Source organism: Mixophyes fleayi, chromosome 4 (genome assembly GCF_038048845.1).
Source record: "Mixophyes fleayi isolate aMixFle1 chromosome 4, aMixFle1.hap1, whole genome shotgun sequence".
In the NCBI taxonomy this organism is placed as follows: Eukaryota; Metazoa; Chordata; class Amphibia; order Anura; family Limnodynastidae; genus Mixophyes; species Mixophyes fleayi.
The window spans coordinates 104795504-104813781 of record NC_134405.1 but is presented as its reverse complement, the minus strand read 5'-3'; the positions used below and the strand labels follow the sequence as shown (position 1 = coordinate 104813781).

The following is an 18278-nucleotide window of genomic DNA, read 5'->3' as shown; positions in this document are numbered from 1 at the left end:
GTCCTTTACCCTCGGTAGTAGGACAATCTTCTCTGGCGTATCAGGTATTTCCCCCTGCGGGAAGCCTGGATGGTCTGCAGTGATAGAAGGCCAGGAATTCAGAATGGCAGGTTATATCGGTTAAACCGGTGACTGAAGAGCCCGAGACATTTACCTAAAAAAAAGAGACATAGATCAGCAAATTCGCTGTTTCTATTGTATGACTCAGAGGGATCCTCTGAGGGAGAAGGTGAATGGTTAGAGGACTGTGTCTCCTTATTAGTAGGATCATAGGAGAGTTCATATTCCCTCACGCTGCAGAGTTGAGAGAGTAAGCGGTTTTTCTTGGCCTGATATGCCTGAAGGAAGACGCGAGTTAAGTGTATGAGGCAGACCAGAATTCAGCATCCAGTCTTCCTCTAATTTTGGCTACAACTGTAGCGACCAGAAGAACATTATGGTTAAAATATGGAATGCGGATGTGGAATCTGAGAGATTGTAGTATCCCTTCCTTACGCTAGTGGAGTTAATACTCCAAGATCTAGGATTCCGAGGTTGTTTTTTTTTCAGACAGCCCTTTGAGGGGAGGCATGTCTGGCAGAGGTCATCCGGTTAGATTTAGATTTTCTGGAGGAGGAGACAATCTCTTCGGGGAAGATCAGCCTCATCCTCCTCTTCTGGGCGAATTTTGCACATGGTGTGTCAGAAGATTTTTCTTCCAGAGGACAAGATAGGGTCTTTGCAAGAGGGGATGAACAGGATTCTGTCCTGTAAGAAGCCGTTGGTCCTTCTGTGTATGAGGAAACATGGTAGCATCTTTTGAGACTCTCCCTTATGACAGGATCCACTCTCTGCGTTTTCAAGGGAACATGTTGAAGAAGTGGACGGGGTCCCATCTGAAGTTAGATCGTCAGATGGTTTCTCTGGAGACGACAGTCTCTCGGATGATGTTGAGTCACAACAGGAAGTTACAAAATTTAGTGCAAGACCAAAAGAGATCTGATAATGGCAGTGTATGTGTTCACAATGCCAGGGGACTTCAGGAGAGGTTACCTGGTTCCTCTTATATCAATGATTCCCAGAGTCCTTGGAGACTCAAGAGGGAGATCGGCCAGTCATTCTTGTGGTGCCAGCTTGGACATGAAGTCTGGTGTCCAAAGGTTCTTCTTTGACATTGGACCTGGGTATTCAGTACCCCTTTGGAAACTTCTGGTTCAGGGACCATTCTTGCATCAGAATCTAGCCCAATTTAATTTAAAGGCATGGCTTTTGAAGCCATTTTGTGGAAATCCAGAGGGTTTTCTTCCAGGGTAATTGATACCCTTATCTAGGCTAGAAAGCCAGTTCGGCCTAATTTTGTCGCCGCATTGGCGTTCATACGTGCATGGTGTAGGAAGAAAGCCTGCAGTTCAGAGTCTTTATCTTGGTTTTATACAAGATGGTTTGGATGTTAGGGCTTTCTTACTGGGAGTGCTTCATATAAAACCTCCCTATGTTCCACCAACGAATCTTGGGATCTTGTTTAGTCCTTTATACGCTGCAGGAGCTTCAGTACATACCGTTAGTCAGAAGAGTTACAGTTTTTAACTTGGAAGGTGGTTTTCCTTCTGACTATTGCCTCAGCTCGAGGGGTATCTGAGCTGGGGGGCTTTGTGGTGAACCTTATCTGGGCTTTGTGGTGAACCTTATCTGGTTTTCGGGGTGATAGAGCAGTCCTAGGGACAATGCATCATTCTTCCTAGGGTGGTGTCTGGTTTTAATGTAAACCAGGGAATGGTGGTTCCTGTGTTCACAGAGGATCCTCAGCGATCTGGAACAGGGAACATGAAATTTTGGATGTGGCCAGGGCTCTACGAAATTATGTCAAAAGGACTGCAATAATTCATAGGACAGTTTCTTATTATCTTGTTTGATTGTTTTGGACGTGGATGATCAGCGTCTAAACAATTTATTGCTAGGTTACTCTGACTATAAGGCAAGCTTATGTCGATACTAACCGTCCGGTACCAGAGTGTATTGTTGCCCATTCTCCCCGTTCTGTGGGGACGCCCTGGGCTTCACTGAATGGGACCTCAGCGGACTAGTTATGCAGAGCAGTTACCGGGTCCTTGGTCCATACTTTCACAAGATTGTACCAATTCAATGCCTTGCGACTTTGGACGCCTCAAATTGGCCGTAGTGCTCTACGGTCTGGGTTATCAGAGCGGTCCCACCCTTGAGGGCTGCTTTAGAACGTCCCCATAGTAAGCAGTGTCCCCCAGACTGGATGAAAGAGAAAAGAGGATTTATGTACTTAGGTTAAATCTGTTTCTCTGATTCCGTCTGGGGGACACTGCGATCCCTCCCTTCTGCCTTTCTTCTGTATGCTCTTGTTTGATTGACCTTTCTCCTTGGGGCTTTTTGAATTAACTGAAGAGGAAGAGGCGGGGGTATGTAGAGGGGAGGGGAGGGGTCTGTCAGCAATGCTAGACATTAACTAGCTAGGTGCCAACTCCCATGCACCCATTGTAAGCAGTGTCCCCCAGACGGAATCAGAGAAACGAATTTAACGTAAGTACATAAATCCTCTCCATTATATAAATGATCAATTCCCTTTTAACATACTTACGGACATAATTAGCAAGTAAATAACATTCTGATAGACTTTTAATCTTATTTTGAGCTTCTTTATGATGTCAGTAAATATATGAATTCTTGGCATATATTGACTGAAGTCATATTACTCACCTGTATTTCTTTCTTCCATTAAAGAAACAAGGTCCTACTAACCCAACTTTGTTTCATCTTGTCCGAGATGTAAAGCAGGTAAATCCAAACATTGTTTCCTATTTTGTACAGTTAATTCAGTTTTGTTCTTTGTGTTACTCATTGTGTAATGCATGTCATCTTTACATTTGTCTACTAAACTGCAGCAATAAGGTTTTATATATTCTGGCATAGATATTTTACTGTTTACGTTTATTTACAGATGTATATCTAATGCTTAAAGATCTGTGATCTGGAAATATAAGTGCTTATACCAAATGATATAAATGTGTTTTTGTTTTTTTTGTTTTTTTTAATGTTACTGGACTGTAATGTAAAAATGTGACCGTGAGCGCATCAGGGTGGTTGCTGTGTAATATGTGACTCAATACCACTGCTTATTGAGTATAGTTTTTCCCTGTAGACCATTCCAGGTTTCCTCAGTAGCCCAGCTAGGTGTAGTGCCACTTACATGGCATTTTGAGTATTTGAAGTATATTGGTGTTTGTTCATTTTAACTTGTTCATTTGGTCTTGTGATATTTATTTTAATGCTGTGTTTTGAATTTTAGGGTAATCTCCCACCAGGGTATAAACTTACATTGATTGATGTGGGTCTTGTCATAGAGTACCTGATGGGTGGAACCTTTAGATGCACCTATACAAAAAAGCGTTTTCGAATCATTTACAACAATCTTCATGCTGGAAACCGGGTATGTGCAAACAAACCTCACCGGTTACAGAGCATTTAGGATTCTAAAACCCAAACCTGTTCTCCATGTAAACTGAATGTAATAGCTGTCCTAGCATTATATATTTACATTCCACTTTACTGATTCTTAGAGCTAGCAATAGGAGGAGACCGACTGGATTAGAACCCTCCTTAAAATATATTTTATAAAGAAATCTATCATCCCTAGCCCTATTACTGTCAAAACTTCCAATATCTGTATTTTATTTCCATATGCAAGGCAGAACAGCTGATTAAACGTTAGTTTAGAGTAAAAAAGTGTTGTGATAAGTCCCACCCCCCCTTTCCATAAAAGAAAAAAAAAAAAAAAAGCTGTATTTAAGTTAAGTGACTATAGTGCCTTGTGGAGGCAATGCATTACTTTTGATGGACCCTGCAAACAATTAAAGTTATTTAAACTCTAAAATTGTGTTTACCAACTACCAACTCCCTTCCCTATTGGGGGGGGGGGGGTGTCCCATGTAGTATATGGATGGGAACAGTCTATAGAGGATAATGTGTAGTGATCAGTCTTTGAAAAATACTTGTTTACTTTTGTTCATTTAATACTTATATCTATCTGTATCTATATCTAGCATTTGTCATATTATAGCATTAAAATAAATTTTTCACACTTTTCAGCGCTCTGGGAGAAATACATCAAACAATACACCTCAAATGCATAAATCTCATGAATCCTTTGGAAGCAGGACTGACAAGAAGGAGAAGATGAGGCACAATCACTTCATCAAAACTGCCCAGCCTTATAAACTTAAGGTAATGTTACATAGAGGGATCAGTACATGACATACATACATACATACATACATACATACATACATACATACATACATACATACATACATACATACATAGTCTAATTATGTTGATCAGGTTCTACTCTTTTTGGTTCATTCATGATACAATTTGCACATCCTGTATGGACTCCTTAAGAACCACTGTTTACAGATAGGGGTCTTTTGTATGTTTTCACAACCACCTCACATCCTCCCAACCCTGAAAGGCCTGCTATTAGCCAGATTAAGCTCCCCTTGATGGCTGTGATTGATCATTGTTTTCAATGAATGGTTCCTTAGCATTTTGTAGTTGTAGAGTCTTTCACTGAATTTATTTGTTCAGGTTAATCTCTGTTCATGTCTGTTTACTTGTGATTGGTTCTCATGGGGCTATTGCTACTTTTATTTAAATGCTTTGTCGTTTCTGATAAGGGCACTTGTCATGTACTTAGCGTTAGAGGTGACATAATATGGATGCACCTGCTCACTTATGTAGAGTCACAAAAACTCTGGCACCAACAGCAAATATTTCATTGATTTGTCCACGTGACTAATATTTGTGGCCTCTGCAATTACTTTACACGACCATCTTGAGATTGTGTTTTTTACTGTTTTTTATTTCATAAATTTTTACTTTGCAAATCACATCCCGATTCACCTAACTTTTCCTATTGATACCTACAAACTCTGTCCTCCTATAAGCACTGTGTAATTTTGGACCATATATGAAGCGAATGTATGTAAAATTGGTCGCACTTGTGCAATGTAGGCACATTACATAACAAGAGGGTCATTAAAAAAAATTTGGTAGTAGTAAATGGACCTCCTGTTTTGTTTTGCTTTTTACGAATGCCCTATTAAAATTTACCCTATGCCAAACTTATATTTACTTTAATAGCAAGATGCCTCCACCAACGAAGGGAAAAAAAAAGGGGCCAAAGACGAAATTGTAGACATTGATGATCCCGAAATGAAGCGTTTTCCATACCCATTTAATGAGCTGTTGGTTTGGGCTGTGCTAATGAAGAGGCAGAAAATGTCCCTTTTCTTCTGGCAACACGGGGAGGAGTCTATGGCAAAAGCTCTCGTTGCCTGCAAACTGTGTCGCTCCATGGCTTATGAAGCAAAGCAAAGCGATGTTGTGGATGACGCTTCAGAAGAATTTAAGGAACATTCAAGGTATTGCTTAGTGTTTACTTATCACTGTGTATTTAACAGTCATTCTAATGATTTTCATGTAATAGCATGGAGATCATTTCAATTTTAACTGCATTACTGTGTTTATGCTTTTAATTACAAATGCAAACCTACAGCAAATATAGAAGATGTCTTTGTAAGAAGTAGTATGTGGAAGTATACCTGACAGAATGCTCGTTAACATTTGTATAATGATTTTTCTAGCTGTGAATATACAATTTCCTAGCACTTTGGTATGGATCTTTTGTCGGTATTTATTACAATTGGTGCTCTTGTTTGTTGCTCTAGTGAATTTGGTCGACTGGCAGTAGATTTGCTTGATCAGTCATTCAAACAAGATGAAACCATGGCAATGAAGCTTCTGACATATGAGCTGAAAAACTGGAGCAATTCTACCTGCCTAAAGCTTGCTGTATCTTCACGGCTTCGCAATTTTGTGGCTCACACTTGTACCCAAATGCTGCTTTCTGATATGTGGATGGGAACACTAAACATGAGGAAGAATTCCTGGTACAAGGTACAGAGTAGAATATTTCTGCCATCTCTCAAACCAATTGATCTATTGTTAAAGTATTGTTCTTATGTTATTTCCACATTAGTAGAAAAATCTGATCTTTTGATGCCCCAAGATATGTATCTCATCCTAACTGTCAGGCCATATGCCCCCTGCTTACCTTTGATTGTCCTAGATATTCTCATGTCAGAGTTGAGTGCATTAACAGTCTGTTAAAGTTTACTCCATTTATGGAATCTTCTATCTAGCTATAGATTAACTACTTATCTGTCTGAGTGATATAGATGAACTCTGCACACAGGTAAAAATGCAGAACAGATTTTTTTATTTTTTTTTAAGTCCATGATCTTTTATAGTCACGGTAGCATGATGGTCAGCATTGCTTTTTCCCAGAAATGGGGCCAAGCACTAACTGTGTGGAGTTTGTATATTTGCCCTGTGCGTTTTCCTCACACACTCCAGACATACAGGGAGGTTAATTGGGTTCTGCGTAATTAACTTTAGTGTGTGTGTGTTCGCTCATGTTATAGGAAATAAAGGTTGTAAGCTTCACTGGGGCAGGGACTGATAATTGATGAAATGCTCACCCTAAAGCGCTGCGTTTCTCAAACGTGGCTGCGGTTTGTTTGTGTGCGGTGATGCTCCGTGGTCATGCCTGTGCGGGAACATCACAGATCAGACAGTCCACGTGCATCATGAATAATATGAACTGCAGATTCTGGTGCTAAATATAATGTCGCATGAAGCCTCCCAATTTATGTAACTTTATATAAAATGTTATGCTGGTAGTATATATTTTAGATCTCCCATTATCACACAATTTCATTAGTCTCACTGGTTTAACAAATATTGATTTGTCATTTTACAGCATTCTTCTGTACTTTGCAGCCATTTGTTTTTATATAAATAGGAAGAATTTTTTTTATTTTAGTTGCCATGGGATAAACCTGCATTCTGCGTACAGTTGTTTCCAGTGTAGATAGACAATAGAGCAGTGTTATTTCCCAGAAAGCAAAAATGAAGTGTCGGATATAAATATGGCTGACATAGCACAGAAGTATTGTACAAGCCGATACATTCTTCTAATGGGGACAACCTCTTTACTGATGCGGAGAAGCATCTGATAAATACCGTACAGCTGCTTGTTTCAACCAGTGGCCACTTGTGAGACTTGTGAAAATATGCCGCAAACAACTGCTTTAGCGTTCACGCATTATATAGTAGCGTCGGCGCATTCACAAAGTAATTTAATCACCCATAACAGGAACATTTGGATACTAATCTACATGTCAATTATTTTTTTTTATTTTTTTTTCAGGTGATTCTAAGCATTTTGATTCCTCCTGCGATACTCATGCTTGAATATAAAACGAAGGCAGAAATGTCTCACATACCCCAGTCTCAGGATGCCCATCAAATGACAATGGATGACAGTGAAACCAACTTTCAGAATCTACCAGAAAATATTGCCATGGTATGTTGGCAAACAAAGCTTTTTTGGCATTGAAGAAGTAATAAAATAGAGGCCCACATGTGGTGATCAAATCTGTGCAATAAAAATAAAAAGTAGTTTTGGAGACCCATACTTGAAATGTGAGTGCATCTTGCTATATAGGAGTTTGCCAGTGTCTTAACAGAAGGTGCATATTTAGCATCACAGAAGAGGGCAAGTTGGGTTATGTCTTTCTGATGGTGATATGATGGTGAAGCGTTTTAATTTCGTTTATTATTTTTTAATCTTCAGAATGTATTTAAAGAAGTGCAGGTATTTGACAGTACAGAAGTGAAGGATGAAATTGAGACTCAGACAAGAACTCGAAGGCTTCCAATTACTCAGAAGTTCTATGCATTCTACCATACCCCAATTGTGAAATTTTGGTTTAACACGGTGAGTATTGGTAAGCAAATACAGTTTTGTGAGCACCTCCGTTTGTTTTGTCCAGCTGACTCATGTCCTTGTTCAGGAATACATCTACTTCTATTTAGTTTTATTTTGTTATTTTAAGAATGTATTCTGCTATACTGACTATAATATAACTGTTTGTTTATTTCAGTTGTTCTATTTGGCATTTCTCATGCTTTTCACCTTTGTGGTTCTTGTGAAGATGGAGCCATTGCCTTCTGTTCAAGAATGGATTGTAATTGCGTACATTTTTACCTCTGCAATTGAAAAAATCAGAGAGGTTTGTGTGCCGTTTTATTTTTAATTGTTTTGTATTTTGCTGTGAATTCTCTGCGTATGGCTGGAAAGCAATATATGGTATACAGGTAAGATAGTCTAGTGTATGCATGATTTAAGTAAGGTGTGATTTGAATATTTTCTTGGTTAAAGTCTATAGAATGGCATAATTATAATGTCCAATAAAATAAAAAAACCTTACCTACAACTTTCTAAACGAAAGGGAAATTATTACATTCAAGTCGCACCATTTGTCAGTTGGGTGGTTAGCACCTCTGCCTCACAGCGCTTGGGCCTTGTGTGTAGTTTGTATGTTTTCCCTGTGTGTGGGTTTCCTCGGGGTGATCCTGTTTCCTCTCAATTTCCAAAAACATACTGGCAGGTTAATTGACTGACACAATTAACCATGGTCTCTGTGTGTGTGTGTGTGTGTGTGTGTGTGTGTGTGTGTGTGTGTATGTTACGTAATTTAGAATGCAAGCTCCAATGGGGCAGGGGCTGATGCGAGTGACAAATATTCTCTATACAATGATGCAGAATTTGTTGTACTATATAAACTGATGATTTGACGCCAATAAGTAAAGTCTGTGAATCGCATGTACTCCGCTAGTTTGTAAATATGAATGGCGTTCTTTGTTGAATCCTTCAGAAATATTTGATGCAATTACTGATGCGTGGGTCTTGTCATTTTTATTGTACGACCCCCTTATTTTCAGTTTTTGCTGACTTGAATACATTGAATGTGCATTTGGTTTTTGGCACACAGTTAAATATTATTTGAATACAGTGACTGTTAGCCACTTATCATTCATAAAATAATTGTGCAAATAATTTCAAATATTATGCCTGTCATGTGACTGTGATGGTAGTCTGATAATACCGTTGAATGTATGAATTTTATGCTGCATGAGACCATGTATGTCTGGAAATAATCATGTTCCTGACAATCACAGCAAGCGCAAGCATATGTTTAAAGCTCTACCAGGGTTTATGAAACCCAGTCCTCAGGATCCCTAAAGGTGCAGGTTTTCAGGGTCACAAAGGAAATAATTATACCACCTGTGGATCTTTAAGTGTCTGTCTGTAATGAATACACCTGTACTTCTTCAAGGAGATATGGAAAACATGCACTTCTGGGGCTTTCTTAGAGCTGGATTTGGGAAACTCTGCCCAAGCACTTCCATAAACTGTAAGGGGGGAATTCAATTGGCCGCGTTACTGTAAAGCAGGCCTGTCCAACCTGCGGCCCTCCAAGTGTTGTGAAACTACAGGCCTCAGCATGCTTTGCCAATAGACAATCTGTTGATAGCTGGAAGGGCATGCTGGGACTTGTAGTTTCCCAACATCTGGAGGGCCGCAGGTTGGACAGGCCTGCTGTAAAGAGTAACGTGGCCTGCGCACTATTACTGTTATTATGTTAATGGTGCTCTTAAATACCGTTATTACGGTAGTTTCAACGCTGGCTTTTTTGCTTGCAGCTCCCTGAGCTGCGAGCAGAAAGCCGAGGTTAGTTTTACCATAATACCAGTAGTACAATTTTCACGGCGCTACTTCAGGGGGGAATTGAATTCCTGCCCTTAAATATTAGGATTTTTTTGGTATTAATTGATACATTACCAGGTATAATACCTGCATTTTATATGGAGTTAATGGACATTTAGCATGATATCCAGTCTCTCCTATATTTATTGACTCTTTATTTTGGTATTGTTAAAAGCAAAATTAAAAAAGGCATCGTCTAGTAATATTGGGTAAATTGTCAAATGAGCAGTTTTTGTTTTATTGCAGATCTTCATGTCAGAAGCTGGGAAAATTAATCAAAAAGTAAAGGTCTGGTTTGGAGACTATTTTAATATCACAGATACAATCGCCATCATGACTTTCTTCATTGGATGTGGTCTAAGACTTGGAGCATATAAGTACACCTTACAAGATCTTGATGACTCTGATAGCGATCCTGACTATGGGAATTATGTGTTAGTTGCTGGAAGATTAACATACTGTCTCAATATCATTTTTTGGTATGTCAGATTATTGGATTTTTTGGCTGTCAATCAACAGGCAGGACCTTATGTAATGATGATTGGCAAAATGGTAAGTTGTTACAGCATTGGTTAGATTTAATTTTTGTTCCATGTAAAAGCATGTTATAGTAACATTGTGTACCTATTTATATTTTTATCTTAAGGTGGCAAATATGTTTTACATAGTTGTGATTATGGCTGTTGTACTTCTGAGTTTTGGTGTTCCCAGACAAGCCATTCTCTATCCATATGAAGCACCAAGCTGGACGCTTGCTAGGAATATTGTTTTCCAGCCTTACTGGATGATATTTGGTGAAGTGTATGCATATGAAATAGATGGTAAGAGACACTCAGACATTTTTCAAACAGTAACTATTAATGTTGATTACTGGATTGATTACACACATAGTACCATGTAAGGCTTCTAATTGCAAGTTATCCATCTCATTATTGGCATGTTGTGCTTCCTTCATATATCATTTTGTAAAAAAAATTTAATCACAGTTTAACCCATTGATAGTAGGATTTGTTTTGTATATTGTTTAACAGGGAATACCGCTATAGATATATTCAGAGTAACCTTGATCTAATATTGGCTGACGTGCTGCCTGCTGTGTGTTCCTTTAGTTACACAGGGGTATTTAGTATTTAACTGCAAAGGAGCATCTTACTGGTTAAATGCACTACCTGTGCAATAAAGACTTTTGGGCCCGATTTAGAGTCAGACACCAGTCATTCTTCTGTTCAGCGTAAAAAAAACTTTTGTTCAAACATCCGTTTCAGTTTGCCCTCTGACTGAGACAGATCTCCCCGTGGCTCCTCTCTGCGCTTAGAGGTGGAAGGGGGCAGGTAGAGGGCGAGCCTAGCAAGGTAAAGGAAGGTTCACGCTCTTTACATGCTATTTTGAGTTGAAAGCAACCACAGATAGGTCTCTAGGAGATGTATCTATGTTTTAGAAAATATGAAATAGAATTGAAAAATCTCTCTCGCTATTTTGTTCAAGAGTAGATTTTAACATAAATGCCCCAAAGATTGGCTTTATGCAGTCCCAACCACAGGGTCTTCATCCATATTTTTTTTTTTATTATTTTTTTTTAAGATGTATGTTCAGTGTTCTTCACAAATACTCAGTCATGGTGTGTCAGAATATCAGTATATAAAAAGTACAAAATGCGAGTGTCATTGGCAGATTCTAGCTACCAGCCACTTACATTGAGGTTAATGACGTGGTGCTCCCGATCACTCCAATCCCTCAAATTGTTGTGGTAACTGTTGATGTTGATCTGTAATGCTTTCCTTATCCGAATTGTGGTAGTTCCTCCAGCACAATCCGATCCAAACAGTCAATCACCCAGCTATCCCGGATCCTGTATGGATGCGGCTCCACTGTTGGTTGGGAAGCACCAATTAAACAAATACACAATGTGGATTGATAACAATAAAATCAAATTGCATTAGTTCGTCAAACTTCACATAGGGCACAGTGTAGCATGCGGTCACGGGATACAACTCTCCCAACAATAAACATGAAATATTGTCACTGGCTCAGTGTGTTTCTGACAAAAGAACTTTCTCGAGCGGTGCAGTCGTACTAAGGGAAGTTGCTAAAATAGGTTCCTTTCCCTCAAGTCTGTGTATTAATTACAAATTGATTCCTTTCCTAATGTATTCCGTTGGCTTAGTGTTCCGAGGGAATATACACTCATTATACCTGGTCTTATATATTTTCTATCTAATCCCAATTTAATTCAAATTTATATTTATTTCTATCCTATGATTAGATATCATTTCCTTAGCAAATATTGCGCTATAGATGTTTTAAAACAAATCAAACCTTTTTCCTATTTTACTGAATGTTAAGGGAGATCAATATCTATAAACTTTCCCCATCTAACCGCTACATTCATCATTTTTACTGTTCACATGGCATCTCTCGCTTTTGAATCATGTACTCCTTTATCCATCTGAAATTCAATCCCCTAGAAATATCTTCTTGGTATTTCTGTTCTTTAACTTAAATTCTGTAGTGATGTTACTTTCTAAGATCATCATTATTTCTACAGAGATTTCTTTATTCTTTGCCCTCTAATGTTATATACTCAAAACAAAATTTTAAATCATGTTAACCGTTGTTATTAAAACCCTAATAGAATGTTTTAGAGGGAAATCTAAATATTAGAAGATATTGGATTTTTACATATAATACTCCCCTCGGGCTTTAATGTCCCCTCTAAACATTAAAACCACAAATTTCTATATAGCCTACTTTCATCACACCTGCTTTATGGCTTAATGCACCCTTTGTCCCATTATTTGATACCTTTATTCTCCAGATGTATTCAGGTAGTATTTTATCCTAAACCCATACTAATTAAAGTACAGATTTCATCTCTGGGTCTATACTCATGTCTTTTGGTACCAGTGTTTGTAACTTGTATATCCACATGATCTCCTGTTTTGTTAATTCTCCTAATAAAATCTCCCCCTCTCCAGTTTTTATTGACCACTGTTATGGCCATAAAATTCAGGCGCACGATTACCGTTATTCCGGTAATCGTGCGCGGAAAAACAGTTAATACGGTAATTTACTCTCTGGATTTCAGCTCGCAGCTACCTGAGCCGCAAGCTGAAATCCCACTAACTAACGGTAATAGTTTTTCCGCGGCGTGGAAAAAAAAGAATTGAATATGCCCCTTAGTGTTTCACTAATACGCAACTTTAGTTTGCAGATTATGTGCGCTACATATTGTGTACAACATGGACACTAATACGTTCTCTAATGGTGAATGTTTGACATCCGAATTGACGTAAAAGTGTAAATAATGACAGCTAATGGTACAATAGCCTAATGATTTACAATACATGTGCCACAGTAATAAAACCCTGGTTTGGGGGTTATACTAGACATGTATCTGACTCCTGTCTCACTGGTAAATGATTGAGTGATTTTGGACTTGAGATTGGGTGCTTTCCGAAACACTAGCTTGGGTTTGGGAGGTAAGATACTTTGTAGAGTGTCATCCTTCTGTAATATATAGCAATGGGGTCTTAGGATCTTGTTTAATTGTTGGGCCAATCGGAATGCCCTGTGATAATCTCTTGTTCTATAATGTAGTTCCTCCCTATTAAAATCATTCACCCCTTCATATGCCCTATTTACAATTTGTTGGTTGTACCTTTTTCTCTTTGAAGTGCAGTGTGTAGACGCAAAACTGGTCCCATTAAACTTGATCTCCGTCTGCTCTGAGCTGGTGTAAGATTCAAGTCTTTCTGCTAAGTGTAAATGGCTATGCAACCCTCTGCACAGCAAGGAAAGCCCATTTAAACACACGCCACCTTTCCACAGTCTGTTTAACTTATTTCCGTAACCTTGTTTCGGAAACTGAAACCTCGTTTCGGAAACTGAAACCTCGTTTGCGCACTGTTCCGCACATCGAGATGATAGTGTGCTTGCGTTATACAGTATATAACTGTAAGCTCACTCCTTAGGATGTAAGCTCACTTGAGCAGGGCCCTCTTTCCTCCTGTCTCCTCACCTGTTCTTCTGCTCCGTTTTTATTGCTTTAACCTGCCTGGAGCTCCTGAAGTACTGGTATCTCTGTTTATTGTTTTGTACTGTTTCACCCTGTATAGTGTACTGTTTGTATGGTGTACGGCGCTGCGGAAATCTTGTGGCGTCTAACAAATAAAGGATAATAATAATATATTTAACCTGTATACTACCCTTTCGCCACCCAACTCCTTATCTGCCTGTGCAAACTTCTGATCCCTCTGCATACGCACCTATATTACTTGCCCCAGCAAAAATGTAGGTTCACTAGGTCCATAACGGCTTTTGTGCAATGGTGCTACAGTTCTGTGCCTTGTAACTGACCTCTAGTGCAACTAAACAATTGTTTACAATGCTACATAAAACTATTTAGCAACAAATCGCTTCAAAGAAGAATGAGATTATGTCAAAGTGCTTTTTAGTGCTGACAAAGATGCATCAAAATATGAAAAGCAAAGGCCAGTATTTGGTACAAAAGTCTCAAATCTATCCCCCCCGCTTCTGATTCATTTATGTCCAGGTTGTTTATGTAAATGTCTAGTGATTTAATGTCATATTTGTGCCTTTTCAATTACACTATTTAATTTGTGTCTTAAAGTTTGTGCCAATAACTCTGAAGATGCAGCGAAAGAACTCTGTGGCATCGGCACATGGCTGACACCATTTCTTCAAGCTGTCTACCTCTTTGTGCAATACATCATTATGGTGAATCTTCTCATTGCATTCTTTAAGTAAGTCAAACATGGAAATGTATACTATCAATATATTAAGACTGAGAAATGAGCACAACCATGTCACAGGGCCACAGCCTACTACGATCTTTATAGTTACTACCATAAGCCTTCTACACACTAATCTCCATGCTGCCCTTATTCTTCCTCTGGCATCTCACTGTTCCTTCTCCTGCTTTCCACACCTTCAAGCTCCCATGATGCACCATACCTATACCCCTGCTCCCCACACAGTGCAATCTACCCTAGGAGCCCAATACAAACAATTGCAGTTGGTTCTTGGCTAATGGGATCTATGCTTTTCTGTATCTGGGAATGACATCCGTCAACAGCCGGTCAGTCACTTGTTTGTTAGTATTACTATGTTTTGCATTATTTACATGTTTGTTTTTGTCGTCCCCTCCCCTCCTTTTTACCTTAGCAACGTGTATTTCCAAGTAAAGGACATTTCAAACATTGTGTGGAAATACCAACGCTATCACTTTATTATGGCTTATCACGAGAAGCCTTTTTTGCCACCACCTCTGATCATTTTCAGCCACTTTTCATCCCTGTTTTGCTTTGTATGCAAACAAAGAAAGAAAGACAAATCTTCATATGGACCAAGTAAGTATTGGTTTCTTAGATTATTAAACCTGTCCTTTTGATATCCCCAAATGGTTCTGTTTTGAGATAAAACTGGACAAGTTGACTAAACCATCAAACAATACATAAATGAAAGGCAGGCAAAATGCATTCTAGTCTGATTTATTACTTTTTTTTTTTGTTTAAGAATTGATCTTTTTGATTGGCCTGTATGTGTACATGTCTATATATGTATAGTGTGTGTGCTGTGATCTAACTACAAATGTTCCTTATGAACAGTGCTCATACTTGTGTGTGACATCCTGCCAGGGCACAGAAAATATTATATATCCCCAGAATATGGACATAGGACATGAAGAGCTCTTTGCTAAATGAAAATTAAATGACACTATGCGGCATTCACGAGAGCTTTTGCTTTCTTTAGAATTATTCCTAACGGAGGAAGACCAAAAGAAGCTACATGATTTTGAGGAACAGTGTGTTGAGATCTATTTCAATGAAAAGGATGATAAGTTTCATTTGGGAAGTGAAGAGCGAATACGTGTTACGTCAGAGAGGTAACGGATAATACATGTGTAAATAAAAGTGGGCATATTTTAGAATGTTTACACTATTAAACTGGTCTTATGTAGCTGGTGGATTTTTTCAGGGTGAGAAGTAAACCCTTAAGATGGCCACACACACAATGGTTTTGTTGGTCATTTTCACTGACCAACCTTTCAGCCAGTCCAGTTTTATTCCATTATATTAAACTAAAACCAGCCTGGACAATAAAATGGTAAACTACCACGCTGAAGTAACTTTCCTTTCAATTCCACTAATCATAAGTGCAAATTTGAATCCATGTTATATAAAATATAGCGCTATTTACATAAAATCAACCTACATAGGTATTGTATATCGAAACAGCCTAGACCTGGATCATAATTTTAACATTATACTCAGTGGCAGGAAACTGTATTTGCCCTCTGTCCACTCTCCTCCTCCTCCTCTTCCTCCAATCCAAAATCTGTTTGAGGGTTGGTAGCCTAACCCCTGGGCAGTAGTCTTCCTTGCTGCTGCTGCTGCTACTACTGAAGCTACCCAGGCTCCAATGTGGTGGAAGAAGTGTACCTCTGAGTCTCATAAAACCCCAGAATTCCAAAGAATCATCTTAAACTTTGCACTTGTCTGGCTCACATACCTACATGAGGTTAGGATCTGTAATACAGATAGCGGTGTGTTTACATAGACCTTGCTACTTATCTTTTTATGTTTATTTTGTAGTATTCACTTAGTTTAAAATTGTTTTTTCTTGTGATGCACAAAGTTTTACATCTTAACTGTAATTAAGCCTCGTGAGAATTAAGTATTGCAATCCTATTTTCAACATTTTCACCTGTTATCTTGAATTTATAGGGTGGAGCACATGTGTATACAAATTAAAGAGGTTGGAGATCGTGTTAACTACATAAAGCGTTCGTTACACTCTTTGGATTCGCAGATTGGTCACCTGCAAGACCTGTCTGCCCTTACTGTGGACACCTTGAAAACCCTGACTGCACAAAAAGCATCTGAGGCTAGCAAGGTTCACAATGAAATCACCCGTGAACTGAGCATTTCAAAGCATTTGGGGCAAAACCTGGTTGATGATGGCCCCCTCCGCACCTCCATGAGGAAAAAGCAGAGTGTTAGTAATTTCTTTGGCTCTTCATTTCCACAAGGTAGTCCCGAGGCCAACAGTAACTTTCTATTCAACATTTCTCTGAGGGATGAAAGAAATGCCATAGGCAAAAAGGTGGGTGAAGACTTACTTTTTCCACCTCTGAGAGAAAATCTAAATATTCCAGGGGCTGGTCCATCTGGAAGTGCCTTAGTTTCTACTGCTGACTGTCCTACAGCCCTGCCAAACTTTGCAGAGGGAACACAATCTGTCATCGATAATCCTGATACCACCAGTGGCACGCCAGGCCGCTCATCGCCTACAGCTACGTTTTTTGTAAGCACTCCAAACCAGCCAAGCTCAAAACATCAAATGGAAGTGACCTCTAAGCTGGAAATGTCTCGCCACCAAAGGTCCTCAAAAGATCCAGAAATTTCTGTAGAATTTGGAGCGTTTGTTGGTATGTCCGATTTACATTTTCATATGGGGGTGGAGTGGGTTTGTTTGTGGTTTTTTGTTTTTTGTTTTAAATTTTGTTGGAGTTGTCAAGTGGGATTACAGCTAGCCATAATTGCCTACACTAAGAATTTTAAAAAGCAGGTACTTGGCCAGTGACGAAGTTAAAATGTCACTATATTTAAGGTATTTCCTGAAGTGAAGATAAGTATAAGTAGAGACTACATATTTATGAACCTGTAAGAACCTCCCACTACATTTTATATGGAGAATGCCATATCCTTTTCACTTCACTGTATAGTAGGTGGTTTTTTTTGTTTTTTTGTTTTTCCCCCCTTTTTGATCAATTTTGTATTTTAACTTGCATGTTTTACATTAATCGAATTGCTGCTGTTAATGAACTGGAAACTACATTGCTACTTTCTGTAGCATTGACTGCAACAGCTAAAACTATGATGGCATGAAAATGGCTTTGTGGTATCACTATACAGTGCTGACTGCGATTGTTTCTATCAACAGTCATGTTATAACAATATAATGCCACATGGAAACACTTGCTGTTGATGCTGGCCGAAGATGCTTATGGGCTAATCCAGCGTTTTAGAAATAATTTAGAATCTAGGAGCCAACCTAAAAATTAAGGAGCCAGACAAATTTTTAAAACCTTTTCTCTTTCATCCAGTCTGGGGGACACTGCTTACCATGGGTTGTGGAGGGAGCTTGGGGAGTTACTAAAAGTTAACTAGTTAGGTGCCGACAGACCCCTCCCCTCTACAATCCCCCTGCCCCCTCTTGCTCAGTTTTTTTTAGGTGCCAAGGGAGTTGGGCAGTGTTTTTTAGTGCTTAATGTAATTTTTTTTCATTTTTATTTCATTTGATTTTATTCTTGTATTTTTTTACAGGTGGCAGAGCTGGAGTGTGTTCTACTATAGAGAACACACTCACAGCTAGACAGCGCAGGCACTCCCCTGTCAGATGAGAGCCAGCGGCTCACTGGCAGGGACAGGAAAAATAGGTGCCTGATTTAGGAGTGACAAGCGGTCTCACGGACCGCTGTCACTCCTGGAGCCCCCCCCCGATAACCGGCGCTGCCACTGCAGGCATAGAGCGCCGGTTATTGGATAGTTAATATGCCGGCGGCCATCTTGGA

At 39.1% G+C, this 18278-nt stretch overlaps 1 protein-coding gene across 2 annotated transcripts in view; it reads left to right on the top strand.

Moving 5' to 3' along the window:
- TRPM7 (transient receptor potential cation channel subfamily M member 7) overlaps nucleotides 1-18278 on the top strand; it is a 75172-nt gene that overhangs the window by 37954 nt on the left and 18940 nt on the right. For both annotated transcript variants that reach the window (XM_075207937.1, XM_075207938.1), the window contains 14 exons: nucleotides 2731-2784; nucleotides 3296-3436; nucleotides 4096-4230; nucleotides 5149-5429; nucleotides 5736-5964; nucleotides 7280-7435; nucleotides 7706-7849; nucleotides 8016-8144; nucleotides 9929-10234; nucleotides 10329-10503; nucleotides 14313-14445; nucleotides 14867-15051; nucleotides 15455-15587; nucleotides 16429-17132. In XM_075207937.1, the coding sequence (XP_075064038.1) occupies nucleotides 2731-2784; nucleotides 3296-3436; nucleotides 4096-4230; nucleotides 5149-5429; nucleotides 5736-5964; nucleotides 7280-7435; nucleotides 7706-7849; nucleotides 8016-8144; nucleotides 9929-10234; nucleotides 10329-10503; nucleotides 14313-14445; nucleotides 14867-15051; nucleotides 15455-15587; nucleotides 16429-17132 (2905 nt within the window). The remainder of the gene's footprint in view (nucleotides 1-2730; nucleotides 2785-3295; nucleotides 3437-4095; nucleotides 4231-5148; nucleotides 5430-5735; nucleotides 5965-7279; nucleotides 7436-7705; nucleotides 7850-8015; nucleotides 8145-9928; nucleotides 10235-10328; nucleotides 10504-14312; nucleotides 14446-14866; nucleotides 15052-15454; nucleotides 15588-16428; nucleotides 17133-18278) is intronic.